This window comes from Camponotus vicinus, unplaced genomic scaffold (genome assembly GCF_025532165.1).
Source record: "Camponotus vicinus isolate PSW18456_S1 unplaced genomic scaffold, iyCamVici1.0 SCAF_2, whole genome shotgun sequence".
Lineage (NCBI taxonomy): Eukaryota > Metazoa > Arthropoda > Insecta > Hymenoptera > Formicidae > Camponotus > Camponotus vicinus.
The window spans coordinates 10,476,829-10,499,090 of NW_028141956.1; the positions used below are offsets into that span (position 1 = coordinate 10,476,829).

Consider the following 22,262-nt stretch of genomic DNA (forward strand, 5'->3'; position numbering starts at 1 on the left):
GTTAGGAGACAATCGCGATGAAGTGATAATCCACACGCTACTTCCTAACACGGATCTCCTCTCCTATATACAACTCGTTCTGTATGCACGAAATGTTTGACATGAAGAATATGTTTGACATGAAGATCTCATTATGATTCACATTTACGAAACCTCATTACCTCATATGCTTACGTTCATTTCGAACGATAGCACGTGCGAAAGTATACGAATTTGTTTATTTAGTCGACAAAATTGAATGAAGACTATGTTTATTGCATATTCTTTTTTTAGATGAATTTTGATTTTTTTTTTAGATGAATCAGAATAATACACTAGAAAATTAATGTCGCCTTCTTAGCAAAAATGATAGAAAATATCAGACCTGTATAATCGGATAAAATCTTTTGCAATCTTCTGATGATTTTGTGTGATTTAATGATCGATTTTTAATATTATTACAATGAAATTCATTGACTAGGAGCTAATTAAAAGAGAAAGAAAAGAGTTAAGTCTTCTAAAATATTATAAAAATATTCTATCTCCAATTATACGCCAAAATATTCAAAGTGTTAAACTTTGTCGACTAATGCCAATGACACGAAAAGATTGATATTATATATAGTATAGTATATTTATATTTAACAAAAGCTTTACATTCTTGCAGAGCGTTTCGTATCTACTGTATAATTTCTTTCTTCATAGAAATGTTTATATATTTCTTAACAGATCAAAGAGATCTATTATATTTCACAATCTATCATGATTGCAATAAAACTTGCAATGATTGTGCCGGAAGTGTAAAAGTCAATGAGTCACTAACTATCGTTTTGAAGTTTCACGTTACAATTGCTTCTTAATCCTTCTCTCATCAAATCAATTGAGAAAATAAAAGTTATAAAAAATATCGCTTTCTTCACAATCAAAAAAAAGATCTATTATTATCCCCAAAATATAATAGCGATATGATATAATAATTATCATAAATATTTGCATAAATACTTATTGTTAGATAAATATGCTATATATTTAAACGAATACTTGGTGAGAAAAATTTAAAAAGCGCTAAAAGTGTTAATTGATATGAAGGATTTTCACACAAGCAAACATATAGAAGAATTTATTCTCAATTGTAATGGACTTTGAACGTGTATATATAAAGAGTATATATAAAGAGTAGTTTTCAATTAAAAATATGCATCTTTTTGTAAAGATCTTTCTTTCTGCTGTAGATAACTGAGTGATATATTATTAGTTTCAAGTTAATATCGTAAATATTATCATCATGAGAGAAATAAAATATATATATATATATATATATATATATATATATATATATATATATATATATATATATATATATATTAGAAAAATGTCTCAGATAAAAGTTTTATTGCTTTTAATATTTATATTTATAATTTTCTACATAATTATATATAAAAATATATTCATATATGTTTTTCTTTCCTGTACAACTCTGCCCTATTTATAGGGAAAATAAAAAGAATAATTTAAAAATAGTAAGAGAAGAATAATTTTCATATTGTTTTTTTTAATTTAAAAATGTGAGAAAAGAATTGCCTATATATATATCGTAATTTTCTTAAAATATTTTTTATGAAAAATGTATGCATTTCTATACAAATTATAAAAATATAAAATCGAATGATTGTTCTAGGAAAACATTATAACATTTTGATTTTTATATAAATTTTATATGTACAAAGTAATATAATATATTCCATAATATGGAATATTATAATACATAATGTATAATATTTGTCTGCATATAATTTTTATTACATTTTTTATATAAGTTTTATCTTTTATAATTTATATAACATTTTATTAAACTTTTTATTATGTATTATATATATATAGGATAATCTTTAATGCCTTTGACGATATTATTTTTTTCTTTAATGTAAATGTTAAAATTATTTAGCTAAAAATATCGCCAAAAGTATTAAAAAATTATCCTCTTATATTTAAATTATTCATTTAATATATTGTATGCTATGCATGTGCACGCAACTGTATGGAATGTGAAATAAATAGGTTGTTATCAAATACCGTGCGATATATATATAAGCGCGATGCAGACGTAACATAAATAGCGCTGCCAAGAAATTTTAAAAATTTAAAATTTGTTAGATTATTAATGTGAAATAGATTAGAAAGTAGATCTTTAAAGATATTCACTCTTTGAAAAAATTAAAATCTATTATTATAAAGAATATATTTAAAGCCATAAAATTTTCATCTTAAACATTTTTTATGTATCTCTTATGGTTTCGGCAAAATCCGCTTAAAATTAATTAAATACGAGTTGTCTTCGACAGAATTTTCAATCTTTAAAATGTATGTATGTGTGAAAACAATTTTATAAAAAAAATGTATCTCTTATTTTAAGCTACTCTCTCCAAACTAAACATGAAAATCGAAGAGAGACATTCATATTTTATTGTTAAAAATAAAAAGAATGCAAAGATGGTTGCAATATTTGCATGTATATATATACGAGATATTGTCATTGCCAGTCAAGTAATGTGATATTACATTTATTGCAGTACGCATTTGAATGCATATCGATCCCGATATGGAATATCATTTATCGACATACCGCTACCTCTATTAGATCATCCGACACCAATCGATAATATTCTCAGATGTACAAGCATGAATGTTTCTCGTTCAATTATATCTTTAGATATTAATTATAAATATTAATTATAAATATTAATTATAAATATTAAGTATTGCGCGCTGTAGTTAAGTCATGATTAAGCATTAAATCACTGATACCCGTTTGCCGAAGCCGAGGAAAGAGAGCTTTCTTCTAGATCCATCAGTGTTCTCCATCTTTCACCGGTCGCAGCAGCTGATGGCGCAGCTATCAGCTTAAGGCTGTGTCTTTTTCCTGGGTGCCCGACCGATCCTAAGTTGGGATGGCGATATCCACATGTGGAGTAGTCGCTGTGATGACAGCTCCGTTCTGCTGGCTGCTGAAACACGAATAATCACAATTGCGATTAATACAATACAATAGAATGACTCTAACAAGAATAAAAGGAGTTATATTTATTTAGAAGATTAACATATAGGATGTACATTTCAAGATTTAATTCTAGTTAATCGGGGTATCTGTATGCATTTATTTAGCAAAACAAAATCGTTTATGAGTTGTGTTTATCAGAAAAAAAAACTTCAATGAAACAATTAATTTACAGACTCGAATTGGATCAACTTTATATGTCTTGCTAGATTCTAAATAATTTTCAATATTCTAATATTCTTTAATATTTTCGCGATATAGATACTGCAAATCTATAGAATATTAGAGATCAAAGTTACTGTTTGATTATGAACGAAACGCGAAATTAAACGAGATTTTCTGCGATAAAGAGGATATGAATGTTTTTGAGGAAATTATACTATTAATACCAATCTCGCGAACACTTGTTTGCGGACTAATCGTAAAGATCTCTCAACAGTATGACATTCGGAATGAAATATGCCTCATCAGAAGTGACTGATGAAGGATTCTCTCTCTCTCTCTCTCTCTCTCTCTCTCATTTTTAATACTCGCCATTATACTTATTAAAGTAGCTTAGGCACGAGTCCAATATCAACACATCGATACTTTAATTTAATGCAATTTAAATGTCAATATTTCGATTTCATTGTACTTGTTTGAAATCGAAATTATAGTTACATATGAATATCTTCACATTTTTTTCAAAAATTAAATCCAAACATTGTGCCATAAATGATTCATTGTTGTACATGTCTCGTTAGTTTACCTCGTAATCTGTTATTAATTGTTAATTTTTCACAACGCGGTGACAATCGCGAACAAAGTCAATGCAGTCAGTCTTCTCTTATTTGTCTTGGGTTAAGTACGCGCTGTAATGAGCTGTGAGATGTAATGACACACACATACACACATACACTTTTCATTTCTTGGGACATGTATTCGTGTGATCGACAATCAACATAATTTAGTCTGTCGAGTGGTTTGACACGTAATTTTCCATCTTTTGTCCCACTACAATTACATAACGATGATTACATCAACATTCGGAATGAAAAATTTGTCTCTTTTGTGCGTTACAATACATGCATAATATATTGTATTTACATTATATATACTTATATTGTTTACTTTGACACTTCTCTTTACTCACGTCATAAGACATTTTATGCAAAATACACTACCTTTGCTTTACTTTCGCATTCTTGTACAGGATTTTGAGATCTCCTACGTTTCCAAGATTTTTACGTTTTCACCGTAATAATAATGATCTTAAAAGCTTGACGACTAGTTTCATTCACACAACAGACTGCATAGATATGAAATACGTGCGAATATATATGAAGATATATAGATCTAAAGATGTTTTCATAACAATGCGATAACATTCATCATTTCTTATTAATAGGAAAGTAATTACATTATATATGTATGAAACTCTCTCTAAATTTCATAAGCATATTTTTTACTTAATTTCATAAACACACACACACACATTTTTCTCTCTATTGAAACTTTTATACTTTTGCGTATAATCTTTAAAAAAATGAAATTGCATCCAATACACTCGGTATGGAAGCACCTTAAACCTGTATTGTAATGTTATAATAAGGAGGTCTGGTAGCGAGGAAATCGACCAATTCTCCATTTGTCGTCGGTTTTGTTTGTTCGACAAAAAGATGGATCCTTTGTAAACGTAACATCTGCTATGACGTGACGTCAAGTTGTCTTATTTTCAGGCGCCTGTTTTTACAACCTCTTGCGCTCTTGTCCCGTTAAGTTTTACCATCATTCATAGGACACAATACAAGCAGCGAATCGTGCGAGTAAAATCGATTATATTCGATGAGACTTTTTTATTTTTAATATTCTTCACTAACACAATACATATATTTGGTGTACAAAATCAGTCAAATGATTTTCTTACTTCGCACTGTCCGTGTGACGTAAGCTTGCCGGATATGAAGTGAACCCGCAAGCTACAAATGCGTGACATTCTCTACAGACGTGCTTCATCAAATTTTTAGCGACGTTGACATTAAAATTATTACAGTTATCGAACGTATGCAAGAATAATATGTCCGGAGGTTGTTTAGCGATCGATCGAATTTTTTTATTAAACAAATATGAGAATCGGTTTACTTATTCCGGGGTCCGAATGCAAAATAATGGAGCAGTTTTATTACGAGCCTAGTCAATTAATTTTTATTCGACAACTGCGGATATATATAATATTTTTATGTTAGATTTATGTGATTTATGTGTATATGCTTAAAATTAATAAGGTAAGAAAGAATTATTACTCATATATAGACATTACGTCGTGCTTTGTCATATAAATATGCGCAGATACATGAAAAAACAAAACAAACATTGATTTTCTGTCGTGCATTCTTTAAAGAATTATTCCGTATTTTTCCTCTTCAATATTCGAGGAATATCTCCGATGATTGAGGCTGGTAAGTGGCGTGACGGATGTCGGCAGGATTTTTCGAGATCCTGCACGTGCAAATGAACGAGATGATTTCTTGTAAGAGAAAGGAACGCTATGTTTCCCTCGTTTTGGCGTCGTCTTTGTGGGACAAGGTTATATAAATGAGAGGGACCATCGCGAAGGTTTTTCGACCTGGTTTTACATCATAGAATCCTGATATATATCCATCTCATGCTTCGTATGCGCATATACAGGGTGTCCCAGACCACCCGTACACTTTTAAAATGAAAATAAATGGCTTTTATCAAAAATCGTGAACAATTTTTAAGTAACACAGAGGCACTTTCAGAAAAAACGTTTGATACAAAAGTTTCTTATTTTTTCACGTACAATTCAAATCTATAATAAAAAGTACCATGTTCCCCTAAAAAAATTCAACTTCCGATCCGGATGGCGTATTTCCAGTCGGAATCAAAAGTTGAAAATATCACCATTTGATAGAGCGTACCCGATTTACTTAAAAATTGTTCGCGATTTTTGATAAAAGCCATTTATTTTCATTTTAAAAGGGGTGTATCTGGGACACCCTGTATATACGATTGAGCCCATTAATAGTAGCGCGACTCATAAAAATGCGTTGTTTAATTATGATACATCTATCTAAAATCTGAGGAAAATAAATTATTTTTCGCCACATATATTTTATCTGCTCTCGTAGAATAACAATAATTCGAAGCTAATCTAAGAAGAGAGAAGATTAAAAACGCTTCTTTCCTTTATATAAAATTAATAGGAGAAATTCACAAAAAAATGAAAAATTTTCAAATGTTACTTATAGTAATCATTAATAAATCATTAATAAAATATATTTAAATATGTAGTAAACACCTTGTATAACGTGATACTTCTATAATGCAAATTCCTGAAAGAATAATGAGAAAATTGCGACCTTGTATAACAACAATAAATTACTCCTATTTAACGCGATAGATAAATTTCATTAATTTTGTAAAAAATTTTGTATTTATTTTATGATGAATGTGTTTTCGAATTTTATATAATCTATAAGTATTGTAACGGGAAATCATATCGCAGAACATTCACATGGAGATCTATTCTATTTAGACCTCACTGTTGTATAGAAACATCTATATTATTTCATGCTCCACTTTAAGTCTTTTCAAAGTGCACGCACATGGTCCGCGGTGCGATGACTAACGATATATATATATATATATATATATATATATATATATATATATATATATATATATATATAAAAGAGAAGGGGCGAGATGGAACAGATTTTAAAGAAAATGGGCACAGTTACTAGATCAATTTAATGCGCGTGTCAATCAATGAAAAGCGCGTTATTTATAAAATAAACGAAAAATTCTCTTCTTTGACACATGCTTTTCAACTAAAAATTATATCATCATATCACTAATCTATCTAAAGTTATTTAAAATAACTAAATTTTACAATCAAGATGTTGTAATTTAATCTCCTAAAGGTGTATTTTGCATAACTGAATTTGCGAAAAATAATATTTTTAAATTGCTATTCAAGTTTTCTTTTCTTATCTGAAGATAATATTTTAATATTATAATAAATTGTATTGATTAATTATAATTGTTGTGTGTAAATTAAAGTGTAAGATGGACCTTAAAGATGTTATATGGGATAAGATGGGGAGTAAAAGAAATGGACCGCATTCCTTTTATAATCGCTCAACAGACCTCATAAAACGTTCTTCTGTGGAAAATTCCATGCCTGAAGCAAATGAGAACAAAGAAAGAGCCTCTCAATCTCTCGCTTGGTCTCTTTTGTAATTTCTGTAACCATTCGATATTTTTCATTGAAATCGATTCTGAATCGGTTCCATTGTACAAACGTAATAGAAATTTTCCGTTCTTGATCTGTCATTTTTTAATCATATCATCATTTATATTATATTCCATCGTTAATGTATATTTATAACAAACTATAAGAACAAATTATTTGGAAAAGTTAAATAGAAATATTATGTTAAATGTCATATAATTATATTAAAATTTTTATTAAAAACATTATTATTTAATTATAATTATATTATATTAATTATATTAATTATATTAATTATATTAATTATATTAATTATATTAATTATATTAATTATATTAACTTAATAAAGGTACTGAAATTCTCTTGGAATGTTAAGACAATTTATGAACTTTTAATAATGTCACATTGGTAATCACCTGCTACGCGATAACATTTACTTAGTGCAATTAACATGCTGCTCACATTAGACAATCATCAAAATTACTACGCGCGTCGTCTCTCGTTTTTTTTTTCTTCTTTTAACCATCCAATTTTTCTTGATTGTTCTGTACAAATCATTAAAGACAATACATAATTACAAGAAATTTATTCTATATTTTCTATATTTACTGCAACTATTTATCTCGCATTTTATTACTTGTCAATACTAATTTTTTGTATTTCAAGTATATAATAAATAAAAGAATGTGCAAGATACGGGATTTCAAATAAAGTTACGTGAATGACATGTGAAGTTTTATTAAAAAGAAATTCACTTGAATATAATCGAAGTATAAAATCGAAGAACAAAAGCTATCCTTTTGTTTTTATATATCTTCACATGTATTCGTTATTATATTATAAGACTAAATGTAAAATGTGAATTGTAGTGAAATGTAATGAATGTGTATGGACAATTTACTTTTTCTTCATATATATAAATCATTTTATTATATCAATCCCTTTAAATACTACATAAATATTTTTTTAAATATTGACTTATATCAAATGACGTCACATTATATATACGTGCGTTCTCTTAGGATTTTTATCGAAGAAGTAGACGTTTGGCAGACATTAAATTACGCGGATAAAATTAAAAATTACTTTCATTGACGATAACAATAATGACGGTATTTAAAGTAAATTGATAGTAGTAAATTGAGTTTTATGAATTCTTGCGGAAGTCGCGCGTAATAAATCACTTGTCGAAACACCCGTTATGATAAATAACGAACAATATAACTGACATGTGTGTAATGGAACGTGTGTTTCGTCAATTTTTTAAATGAAATTACTCTGAGAAAAATTCTTGTGTAAGGAACAAAATGCGCTTGGTTCGCGAATATGTTGCTTCAAAAATGCGCTTAATCTCACATATAAAGACATTCCTGACATCATGTATCGAAGAAGAATTAAAAAGCTGATTCAAAATCGTACTAAAATTGTATTGAAGTTCAAAAGATAATACTTGTAATGTTTGAATGTGCATTTCGCGGAAACATTTGATTTCTTTGAGATCTATAGAGATATTATATATACATAAATGGCCACATAGAAAGTAATTAAATTAGCTTCATAAAATATATATTTTGTTTATATACATTTTTTTAATATGTTTTGTTATAATTCCTATTATTTTACAAAACAGATAGTTACTTTAGAAACACTCTGTGTAATGTAGATCTACAGAGGATGTGATAATAATATCTTGACACGTAATTTTCATGCATATCATTATCGGTACACGTAATTCATTTTTATAATGACATAATGATTATTGGTTATATGAAAAATAAGAAATAATAATGATTAATGATAGCAATTATTTAAAAAATTAATAATAATAAAATAATAATTTCTTTATAATAATTTTATTTTGCCTTTTAAAATAGCGTTACCATCTCTCGAATGATTAACAGTTACACACAAATGTACAGAGACGAGACACGTGCATTTCAATACGTGCAAAATCATACGTTAAGGCATTTCTCACACCATGTATACCCTCGATATCACAAAATGCGTTCACGTTTGAACAGACATAGTTATTTTCAGGTCGAATGCATTTAGATATTCATGCATCATTACTCTGTTGGCTCTCGGAAGAATTAGCAATGTTATGACCAAACAAGAAACATGACAAAAATTATATTCTGTTAACCTTGCATTTAATATATCAAACAGTTGTCAACTAATTGTTAGGAAATTATCGAATCAATAGTCGTGATGTAAATATTTGAAAATAATGCGTTCAAAATGAACGTAGATATCTCCAAGTGGAAGACATTCATGATGCTAAATATAATATATATATATATATATATATATATATATATATATATATATATATATATATATATATTATATTTAGCATATATTGCCGTTTTTTATTGATCATGTGACTCTCTATAATTGTATATTTAAAAAAATGGAAAAATGAATTTTTCCTTCATATTAAAAAAATTAACTTGGAAGTTTCTTTCGCGAAAGGATATATTTCTGCTCCTTAAAAATCTAGTCGCTTATATTTCGCTTTCGGAATTATGCAAATTGATCGGCGGCCGAAATCCCGTATGGGGAACGAGGACGTGGTGTCTCTCCGTGGTGCTCAACGTACGCTAGGACGATGATTCATCGTCACGAGACGTCGCGTGTGCGATTAAGCTCATTGAATGCGAGACCGTCTCGTGACTTCGATAACCTGATAATCAAAGCTGCAAACTTTGATAATCGCGATATTTTAAGTGAGCCATGACCAAACGAAAAATGACAGCGATGATGCTGACCATTTCCGAAAAGAAAGAAAGCTTCAGCAGAAGCTTCTTGACGGATTTTATGAGTCATAAAGAGAGTCATCAAGATTACAACGTGTCTTAAGGAGATTGTTCATCTTAATGTGCAAATACGAATTAAAATTGAATATTATTTTTTTCTATATTCTTTGTGTACTATAATATATTTGCAGTTAAAATTTGTTTGCATAGTTTGTAAAAAATTTTAAATTAAAAATCGCGATTTTTACGTATATCCTTATAAGTCAGAGGAAAGTAGACATGTATACGACGATGACGATTATTATGTTATAATCTTGTAAATAATACTGTTATCTGAACAAAAAATTTATTGTAAACAAATCAAGAAATGCTTTATAAAAATGTACAAATAAATTTAAATGTCCTGGGTTAAGTGTCGTAGTGGTTGCTTATTATCATTAATTCATCAATAAATCATTTGTATCGTAAATAAAACACATTCGTGTATCGGCACAAATGTTTTGCATTAACAATAAAAGTATATCACATAATGAAAGCTTGTTAATAATTATCAACAAACGACAAATATAAAAGAAGTCAATCATTATAACGAGTTTAAAAGACGATTAAACACTTATGAGGTTAATAAAAAAATGGTTATAAAAAAATTACTTCTCTTTCTTTTAAAAATAATAATTAATAATTTTTCTTTTAACAAGATAGAAATTTTTGCATGATAAAATTGATTTCGGAATTATAACTAATTGGGAATTTTTTTATACTGTAAAAAAATAAAATGATAATATGTATAATTTTGTATAAATTATTATATTACATTGATCTTGAAAAATTTACATAAGATGAGATACTTTTAATTATGTAAATTAATATGTAATTGATTAAAATATTTTTGTAAAGTGTATCTTGGATTATATAGATCTTTGCGGGTAATTATCAAAGAATTATTCAAATATATTATCTCCGAAAGGAATATTTTTATTCTTCAAATATTATCTTTAAAAAATTAATTAAATATTATCTTTAAATTATTTCAGATTTGCTGATATTTAAAAGAAACGATAAAAGTAATAACCTTGTTAGACAATACAAAAATTATACACATATCGATGAAACGATTGAAATTGAACTATAGATTGCGTGTAAAAAATTTGACTAAACCATCGGGCAATAAATAATGAAGCTCATTCATTTTATATCAAATCGATCGTTCCTGAACAAGCTTCGGTACGATCGTAAATTGATATTCTGAGATTTATGAATCATTTATTATTGAAAGCGAAACAAGCAACTTCCGATAATTTTTAATAAATACTTAATGTTTTTATTTCGTAGAAGCTTGTGCCAAGTAAAAGAATTCTTTTTGTCCGCATTAATTAAAAGACTAATTTATTATAAAATTACTTTGATATAATTTATTATAAACTTACTATGATAAAAGTGTTCCCTCTAGGTCACATTTCGCACTTTAAATAATCCGAAAATCCCATCTTCCGTCAACGATAGAAACAGCACATCTAATTATAACTATTATTACGCTATTTCGATATGAGCTAACGGTCTGCTTCATCAATCACGATTGTCCCGGAGCTAATGTAATATCGGCGGACAAGCATGCATATGACAAGGGAAAAAGTAGTATAATGTATTCGAGAATGCCAGGCCATGTATATAGAAAGAAAACGTGACGAACCACTTTCGCAATCCGAAAATAAATAAATTGCGAACCGTCTATTCCCTGGTCCTTATTTCTCGTTCTAACAATTTTAAGCTATTTTCATTCGACGCGAATTTTCCCTTCTGTGTCTTATTTCGCTTATTAGCCGATCTAATTTTGAACGTTGGCGCGGATCTCTCCTTACGTGTCAGAATTATGTATTACGTGTATTCGGGTACATATGTGTGTATGCATGTATTTTCGCTTCGTTATCGTTCCTTTAATTCGCAAAAAAGCTTTCTTATCTATGCACGTTATCGTGCTGACCGATGTATTTCTATAGTCTCAGTTATGTTATCGCATTCCAGAGAAATCGTGCTGACGCAGGACCCAAATATGCGTATCCTGCTCGTCGATCTCTGTGAAACAATAAGCGGTGATTCTTCTCGCGCGTAACAAAAAAAATTGCGCTTGCCCGCGTTGATTCATTAATATGAAAAATCGATATTCAATCGACGCGACAAACGTATAAACGAGCAATAAACAGAAGCGATAATTTAATTTTATTACGACGCGTGTAATTTTTCACACCGCAATAAACCGCTCGAACGCTGTCAAAATATATAGCTCGGTCTTTATATTTGGAGAGAAGGTATTTTTGTATAATTTTATTCTTCCCTTACGCTCAATAGGAGAAAAGTGTGCATCGCGTTCGAGTTGACAAGAAAGTGTCGTACTTTCTAGATTTTCAAGATATATACGATTCTCGCGCCTCTTTCTCCAACCGGCGAAATAAGCTGGCATAAACTGTCGCGAGAGATCGGAGAAATGGGCGACGCGGAGCAGGAGGGTCCGCTACTCCGGTTCGCGCTCGCCATTGTTATTTCCGGCGAAAATGATCCAGGCACACGCGATCTATTGTGTGACACGAGTCATATATGTACGTACCTATGCTCCGAATCGATCGTTGGACGCGCACCACTCGCGCGGGCAACGGCGTCGTGGCTGCTCGAGCTGCCACGACCGGACCACGAGAGTCCGCTCTCCTGGCACGATTCCGGCCCCGGCCTTTCCGCCTTCGCGCTCCGCTTTCTCAGCGTCTCACCGTCCGCCGGCTTTTACGGAGACGGATGTGACATACGCGTGTATATGTTTACAGTGTATCTAACAACGTTATGTGCACGGGCACACACGGAAGATACGTTTGCGCGCGCGGTGATCATGCGCGCGAGAGCGGCGCCGCTGACAAACTGATGACCAGTTCGGAACGTTCGGCTCTTCCCATGGGAAACCCGGCTCCGTCCGTCTCGCTCGCTCGCTCGCTCGCTCATTTGCCCGCTCCGTTCACCGTACGCCGATATTAACCGTAGGTGACCGGGAGACAAGAGTAGAGCGGGAACTGAATTTCTGTTTGACCGGCCAGAGCCAGCCAATCGCGCGAACCGAGCCAAGTTGCCCCCAAGCGGGCTCGTTTGCGCGCCGATGTCGTGGTCTTTTTCAAATCGTTACTCACCACGAGAAACCAAATTCGACTTTTCGTTCGAATTTTATTAACTGTTTTTTGTCTTTTTTTTTTTTAATCGAATCGTTCTATATTCAATCCGCATGAGTTCCTGTATTCGAGAATTTATTGACAGATCGCATTTTGATAGAAAAAATACAATTATTTAAAATCGTGACTCGCCAGAGCCTCGAGAAACCAAATTCAACTTTCCGTTCGAATTTTACTAAAACTGTTTTTTTTCTTTTTCTTTTTAATCGAATTGTCCTATATGCAATCCGCACGAGTTCCTGTATTTGAGGGTTTATTGACACATCGCATTTTGATAGAAAAAATACAATTACTTAAAATCTTGATTCTCCAGAGCCTCGAGAAACCAAATTCAACTTTCCGTTTAAATTTTACTAAAACTATTTTCTTTTTTTTCTTTTTTTTAATCGTCCTATATTCAATCCGCATGAGTCCCTGCATTCGAGAGTTTATTGACAGATCGCATTTTGATAGAAAAAATACAATTACTTAAAATCTTGATTCGCCAGAGCCTCGAGAAACCAAATTCAACTTTCAAATTTTACTAAAACTGTTTTTTTTCTTTTTCTTTTTAATCGAATTGTCCTATATGCAATCCGCACGAGTTCCTGTATTTGAGGGTTTATTGACACATCGCATTTTGATAGAAAAAATACAATTACTTAAAATCTTGATTCGCCAGAGCCTCGAGAAACCAAATTCAACTTTCCGTTTGAATTTTACTAAAACTATTTTCTTTTTTTTTAATCGTCCTATATTCAATCCGCATGAGTCCCTGCATTCGAGAGTTTATTGACAGATCGCATTTTGATAGAAAAAATACAATTATTTGAAATCATGACTCGCCAGAGCTTCGAGAAACCAAATTCAACTTTACGTTCGAATTTTACTAAAACTGTTTTCTTTTTTTTCTTTTTAATTGAATCGTCCTATATGCAATCCGCACGAGTCCCTGCATTTGAGAGTTTATTGACAGATCGCATTTTGATAGAAAAAATACAATTACTTAAAATCGTGACTCTCCAGAGTTTCGAGAAATCAAATTCAACTTTCGAATTTTACTAAAACTGTTTTCTTTTTTTTCTTTTTAATTGAATCGTCCTATATGCAATCCGCACGAGTCCCTGCATTCGAGAGTTTATTGACATATCGCATTTTGATAAAAAAGATACAATTACTAAAAAAGTACGATTTTCCATGAGAGAGAAAAAATTTGTATATACTATTCAAAAAGATAAATAGCTCTGTCGATTCTGTAATATTTGATTGTTCCTGTTTTTTTTCTTTATTTATATATATTTTTTACAAACCAATACACTTAAATATTTTCATCTTATTATTTTATCAAAATTTTGTTGGAATAAGAAGAAAATATATATGTTTTCGTTTAAAATAAAAGTTGCTTTCAATCTTTTCTTTCTCGTAATAGAACAAAACAACTATAGAAATATTAATTATATCAAATTAATTCTAACTAGATGCAGAGATTATCGATTAAGTGACTATTTTTATTATGAAAGTAATTGTATTGTGTATCACTTAAAAAAATTTATATCAAAAAGTTTAAAATTTTTGTTATCATGGTAACCAAAGCAGACTTCTTTTTTTCCAGCGGTGAAAATTTGAACAAATATGCCACTTTTCCACGTGATTTAGTCAAATCTTGCGTATCCCACCATGATATTAATTCGAAATAATTATATTTTGATAATTAGTTACTTTTCTATGAATGTGTGATATTTAAAATCAAAATTTGATACATAATATTGAATGATATTTTATTTAATCCAAATAAATCAATTATTTTTTCGATGTTTGCATACTTGTTTGTCCGTGTCTTTTCCTTTTCCTCTGTTAATTTATAAGTTTTAATTTACATGTTTCTCGCAAACCAAAAGTTTCTGTAGATTTTATTAAAATCTTTTAGAATAAGATGAAAATATGAAAATGTTTTCATTTAAAGTTGTCTTCAATCTCTCTTTTTTTCCTCATAATAGAACAAAGTAGCTGTAGAAATATTAATTAAATCAAACTGCATATAAAAAAAAAGAGGAAAAGGAGACGAGGATATTTATATACAGACTATAGACACATGTTATGATATAAACACGCAGAAGAGAGAGAAGAAACACTTGAGAATATATTCGAAGCTTTTATCTGCAAATTGCTCGCGGACGAAAGAAAAATACATAAAAATCGAACCGCTCTAAATATTGATCGCCTCGATTAGTCACCGTGTTATGTATTATGGGACGATAAAGAAACGCAACGCTAGCTCTGCAGAATATTTTTTTTTTTTTTTATCAAACGAGAAAAGAGAAAGCATGCGTTCATTGCCGCGGACGTTCGTGCCACGATCGCATTGTCGGGCACAATTTTGACGATTCTCCGGCGTACTACGTCAATCAATTTCTTTATGACGGCGAGCGCGCAAAATTGGGTCGGTCGTGGAATCGAGACCGAGAGAGAAGTCGAATTCTCTCTCCCCGCCGACAACTTTTAATGAATATACATCGCCGCGGCACGCTCGGAGATCCGTTTATCCCATTTTTTTGTCCTTTTTCACTCGTCATCTTGCACTATCAATGGGTATATGCAGATTACCAGTTCATGCTGTATTATGCTGATCGCATATGCATGCACCGGTTCGCAACAAGTATATTCAGAATGGTCCTACTTTGTAAGCTGCATATGCATTTATGCAAATTCTGTGGGATCAACGTAACGGGGCGCGTTTTATCGGCCTGCCTTTATATCGTGCTGTGAAAAGAGAAAGGGGGGAGGAGAGGGTAGAAAGAGGAAAAGTACTCGATTTGTAAAATTCACCGCAAATTCGAATTAATCCGACGCATTCTGTTAACCCTTTGAGGACGGATACTTTTTTTTTAATCAAATTTTTATAAAATTTATAAAAAGTATTTTTGTTTAATGAAAGTAAATGTAGTTTTGATAAAAAACTAGTTAAAGCAATCAGCATGATTGCTTTAATATGATACTCGAAGCAATCGGTTATACAGAGATCAACATCACATTCATATCTTAATCCTTTTCTTTTCTTAAATTGAATTGAAAGATACTACCTAGAAACGATACATCTTCGTTATTTTCGAGTGAATGAAAGAAAGGAAAATATCTATCAATAAGTGTTTTCCTGCATTTGTTCTCCTTCCGGTCCCAATTGATTTCACATGTTAATTGAAAATTTTTCTGATTAATTGAATTCTTGAAAATCATCAAATTAATTTCATTTTCAAAAAACTTCAAATTTTGAGAGAAGTGAAAAATATGAAAAAATGCTACATTTATTGATTAAAGTTAAAGATTTATATAAATGTTTGTCATCTCTTTTGAAAAAAAATTCTAAATGTATACATATATGTTTGTCGTCCTCAAAGGATTAAAAATTAAATGCCACATTGTTATTTATACTTGATGCAAGATCGTGTCTCTTGATCTTGAGGATCAATAATGAGAAAGTTATTCGATCAATGTTGGAAAATATGCAATTATATTAATAATCAGCCAAAATGTGATAGACAACAAACGAGTTTTTACGATTGATTTTTGTAACAATTTGAATTATAATTTTATACTTCGATATGTAAATCGCGTTTACATTAACTGATTAAAGGTCCTGTATTCTCATTACAATTATATTTAATTGTTAATAATGTCAAGAGCGAAAAATCATACGAGTTTCGTATTCTTGCGAGAGAAAAATACATCGTAAAATTAATAAGTTTTTTTAAATGAAACCACGTGTTCGATAATATGGATTAGAAAAATATGTTAAAAACTTTTTTTTTATCCTGCATTAATAAATGATTATATAATTTCACACATGTTCTATATTTTCAACAAAATCTGAACATGAACCTTACAATTGATGAACTTATTAATTCACGAATCAAAACAGTTTTCGGCATATTTTACCAATCCAGATTATTGAATACAAGAAATTTGATTTAAAAAAAACTTATTTATTTCAAAATATTTTACTTAAGAATAAAACTCATATTTCTCGCTTCTAATACAACATAACATCAATAATAACTAGAAGCTTTAATGAAGTCCGCCAGATAATAAAATCAATTCTGTTACTAAAAATAGAAAATCACTATAAAACAAGTATAATTTACAATAGCAAGATTTAATATATCTACAACGAAAATTTGATGAAATATTTAGTTTTATCGAATTATTTTTTTTTTAGAAATGCTTTTGCAGAGGAATACGCAAATTTCTTCACATCGATTCTCGTCCTTGAGAACAATTTAAGATCGGAAAGTGCATGGATCATAGAAAGGATTGAACATTTCAGGTACGAACACGCGAGTATTAATATGTTCGTTTTTAATATGATATACATGAGGCATGATGATACTATCGGCTTGATTAAGACAATGATCATTATATTATTCGCAATAATAATAATAAAGATGATAATGATGATGATGATAATATTATATATATATATAGTTTAACGTACAAACTATACCTTAATAAATTCTAACGCAGGGCATTGTATATACACAGCCTTGTGCTGGTCTAGATATATGCCGATTGAAGGATCGGCTCTAGATTCGATTTCTAGAATTGTAGCTTGGGGATTGAGGGATCCTGCGTCCTACGTAGATCTGCGGATCCGCGCGACACATCCCGACATGTCACACATTTCTATTAACTAATTATCAACATTTATACACATAATACAAGCAAGTCATCTCTTACATATGCACGCAGGCATTCACGCATATCCTCTGAACCCGCTAATAAGACTGTGCAAAGATCCTTAAATTGAGAACAAGTCAAATTCTTTCCCTCTGATACATCATTATGCTTGTCCGATGAGATAGACACAAAAATAATAATGATAACAATAATTTTATATATATATAATTTTTTTAAATCGTAATATTTATATTTTGCGTAGTGGCACATAAAATTTTAATATGAAATTTCGTTGCTGATTGCATAATAACTATATAATATGCAATCAATCAATCGCGGTCAATTATCTGTACTGCAATTTTAATATAATTGATTATTTATATCGCATGGCAAATATATGCTTAATCTCGGCCAGGTTTAACATCTCCTTTTTCTGACCGAGGATAGATCGATCTTAAAATTAAATGCATTTGACAGAAATAATCTCCCATCGTTTCCTCGACGATCATGTATAAATGGTAAAATACTATTAATCCCTTAACGCAGCATATTATTTGTATTTTTCATGTGTGTCTGACAGCATTCTTTTTAGTACACATACATCCGTGAAATAAAAAATCAAAGGATTCGGATATTTCTAAATCCAAATGTTATTGGATGTAATGGACCTATCATTAATCGACATTATATATGTAGTTATAACAATCGTTCGTCGTCCAATGTAAAGTTATTCATTGCACATTCTTACTTTCCTCGGGAGGCATCTATTACATTCTTCATTCACGTACAAAGAAAAAAAATTGATCGACATTATCGTATAATAAACTTGACATAGAAAAAAAATCTTAAAATTCAGAATCGTTCATGAAAAATTATTTGGTTTTAAAATAGAATATTTCTATTTCAATCTAATATCTCGCAGGAATAATGTTTCGTAATTATATTTTCATATAATATTTCCTTCTTTTAAGAAAACTATATTTTTCACAAAAAATTAAGGAGTCAATCTTTGAGTTTCAAAACAATGCTGTAACGCATCTGCATCGCAAAATTCGAAAAAATTTATGCTTAAATCAATAATAAACCAATAAAAAAATTTTTAATTGTTTTCTTGTATGCTGATAAATAAAGAAAGTAAAGTTTAATTTTTTCCGCGTAAAAGCTGAATCAGTTTAATAAATTCTATTGTTATTTAAGCATCAGTTGCACTAACATGTCAATTAACCATAAATTTTTTAAATAAATTTTTAAAAAAAATATCATCTACAAATTTCTAAAAGAATGTCATTAACAAAAGAAAAAGAGAAAGAGAGAGAAGAGAGAAAAAGAGGGAGGAAAAAAAGAAATGAGAAAAAAAATGAGAAAGAGAAAAGGAAAAAGGAAAGAAGAGAAAAAGATTGATGAGAGAGCAAGATGAGATCAATTATGATTAACTGGTTAATTAAGGTGTTGAATAACTATACCGTTAATTTATAACATTTCTTTGTTTATAATTGTATTGTAATATCATAATTGCAATAAATTAGGACTTAAGACAAAAAACGAAATGATGTAACATTTTAATGACAGTTAATTAACCGAGGTTGTCAGTGCAACCGAGCATATATAAACATAGCTATTTACAGGCGCGTGCATTTTTCCATGCGTAAAAGTGCAGAAATTAACACAAGATAACATGGCACGATAACTTAACAATGAGAGGAAAAGAAAAAAATAAGAATAAGCAAATATAAAAGAGTCAGAATGAACTAACGGATCTTTCAAAATAAAAAAAAGAGAGAAAAAAAGGGAAAAGATGAAACAGGCAAGGAAAAATAAAAAAAAGGGAGGCAGAAAGAATGGGAAAAAAAGAAAGAGGAAGGAAAAGAAGAATGAGGAAAAGGAAGAGAAAGAGAAGGAACAGAGAAAGAAACGCTTTTTTCTCATATTACGTATTTATGAAAAAGCTGCCTGTAAATAACCATTGAAAATTTGCGGTACGATTAATCCGCAAGGGATTATAAATCACTATGCGTATATTGCACTGACCAAGTTGTCGCTTATCGATAATACTTCGCGTTTACTAATCGTTTGTAAACGCTCCATTGTGTTTTCGTACAAGTGTCACGGACTAATAGGTAAATATAATGGCTAAATTAATTCAAAATTAAATTTTTCTCGGAATCTTATTTTGAATGGAATTAAATTCAGTCGAGTTAACAATTAAAAAAGGATACGCATACGATGACTAAAATTTTTGGACTGAAGTCTATATCGATAAGAAAATCTAGTTTCTTTTTTTTTAATCAGTTAATGTCCACGATATTTAACTAATCTTTTACGCACGAAAAATGCACATGTGATTATTATAATCGAACTTCGCAAGTTATCGCAACAATATGTGTTTTATGCCGCACTACATTAAAAAATTAGAATATAAAATTAGAGAATTATCAACACGCAACTTTTTGTATATATATTCGTAAGTAAAAAAGTCTTTCCGAGGGAAAACAATCGCAATCACACTATTTTTGGATCACACAACTTTCAACGTTTCTAGACGTTTCTAGACAAAGTTCAGGAATCTTCACTAACTATTTATATTATTATAAGAATTATTATTATAAGAGTTTCGTCGTTCATGTATAAAACTGTTGAGATGTATTTTTGTACAAAATGTTAATACTAAATCTCTGCGTGTGTTAAACTTTCAATTATATCTTAATACATCTTTCTTTTTACTAAAATCGTTTCTAAAAAATCTCATCTTTACATCTACATATATAGGCTAGTAAAATATGCGCCATTTAACATTTTCGTTTTTTTTAAATCTGTATAAATAAAAAAAGAAAACAAAACTGTATGCTTGGCAGCTTTAATGTCGCAACGTATCTACATCCTTACATGCGAGCTAGTTATATACTTGTTTGTGCAGAGATTGGGGCAGAATTGTATTGACCAATTAAATTCCAAATAAATTTGTAATTTGAAGTTCGACTTTTCTAGTAAATTAGAAAAAAAGATTCAATTAAAAAACGTAAAAACGATTGTGAATGATTAATCATAAATCGTCAAATCACCATTGCGACGAAACTCTTTGTTATTCCTCAATATCAATGAGAAAAGTTCTCTTGTTCTTCGCAGTGGAATTTACAGCTAATGTAAAAAGACGTGTGTTGCATGTTATACATATAGTACTTTGGCTTTAAATACAAAATTGCGAGATATTGTGCGTGTTTCGGTCTAATAAACCAAAATTTTCGTGCGCTTTTTACTTCGCAAAACTGCAAGAATCAAATAATGAAATTTAGATCTATGCTATGTTATTGAAGTTTCGAAAGAATCATAAAATTATCAATGGTCAAAAGATATATAGTGAATATTTCAGCGATGAATTAATATTTATTTATAAAAACTGAATGATGTCATAATTGTAAATTTATGATTTCACTTATATCATCGATGATCTTATGATTTGTCATCAATTATTCTATCATATCGTGTGTCATATATGTGCATATAATACGATACTGATTTTTCAATTTAATCAGTTTCCAAGGGACAATTTGCGGCAAGTTAAACTTTTTAAAAATATTTCAAGTTTACACACATGTACGTTTTGTCGATGATGTTCACATTGCTGGAGTGTGTGTATTAACGTTCTTTGACACACAGTACAACTCCATCTATCGAAATATTTATTCGTATTTCATTTATTTATGCTTTATGTCAAGTTATTCGCTTTAATAATGGATTTTTGTGTGCAGGTAACTGATTAAAAGTAAGCTGCCAGTAAGTACATATTCGTATAAAAATTTGTTGGATTGAGAAAAAATCTATAAAACCAAACTTCGAATTCTTAGAAACTCTAAAGTAGAATTTATATATACACGATCCAAATAATTCAAAATCCTCTTTAAAAAACCAAGAATAAAATAAAAAAGGAAAATAAACGAGAATAAGATATTTTTATTAGCTAAATTTTCGCAAAGATCACTCATTCTATCGTCGTACGTGGAGCGAATGGAATTCCATTGCACTCTCGGCACGTTGGATAAAAAACGTCGATGGGGAGGAGGGCGGAATACGAAGGGAGTGAGAACCTTCTCTTGCACATTCGTTCACATATTGTACGCCACATAGATGGGATCGAGTTGGTCCGCGAGGAAACCGTCGCGCAGATGCATCCGTTGCTTCTCACCACGCGAATTGATGGGCACCACACCGGGGTCCACTACAACCACTACGCCGACCACCAAATGATGTTCCTCGAGCACAGCGCTCGTTACTAAAGCCACGAGATCGAGAGCTTCGCTTTCACTACCGTCCAATTCTACCACTACCACTAGGAGATTGGTCCATGTGAATACGGCACTGGAAAAAAGAAACACGATAACAAA

The 22,262-nt window shown here is 30.4% G+C and overlaps 2 protein-coding genes across 10 annotated transcripts in view; both read right to left on the minus strand.

Annotated features, from left to right (window-relative positions):
- Window positions 1-12,996, minus strand: part of Ae2 (anion exchange protein Ae2) — a 30,255-nt gene extending 17,259 nt beyond the window's left edge. Inside the window, exons 1-2 of one of the 3 annotated variants that reach the window (XM_083092300.1) lie at window positions 12,630-12,996; window positions 2,785-2,981 (exon numbers count right to left, since the gene is read on the minus strand). In XM_083092300.1, the coding sequence (XP_082948426.1) occupies window positions 2,785-2,841 (57 nt within the window). In that variant the 5' untranslated portion in view covers window positions 2,842-2,981; window positions 12,630-12,996. Of the gene's footprint in view, window positions 1-2,784; window positions 2,985-11,454; window positions 11,730-12,629 lie in introns of those variants that run through there. The other 2 variants (XM_083092299.1, XM_083092301.1) reach the window with 2 other exon arrangements.
- A 4,552-nt stretch (window positions 12,997-17,548) lies between these two features.
- The window catches only part of Dip2 (disco-interacting protein 2), a 35,390-nt gene continuing 30,676 nt past the window's right edge, over window positions 17,549-22,262 (minus strand). For all 7 annotated transcript variants that reach the window (XM_083092433.1, XM_083092432.1, XM_083092427.1 and 4 more), the window contains one exon: window positions 17,549-22,236. In XM_083092433.1, the coding sequence (XP_082948559.1) occupies window positions 21,984-22,236 (253 nt within the window). In that variant the 3' untranslated portion in view covers window positions 17,549-21,983. The remainder of the gene's footprint in view (window positions 22,237-22,262) is intronic.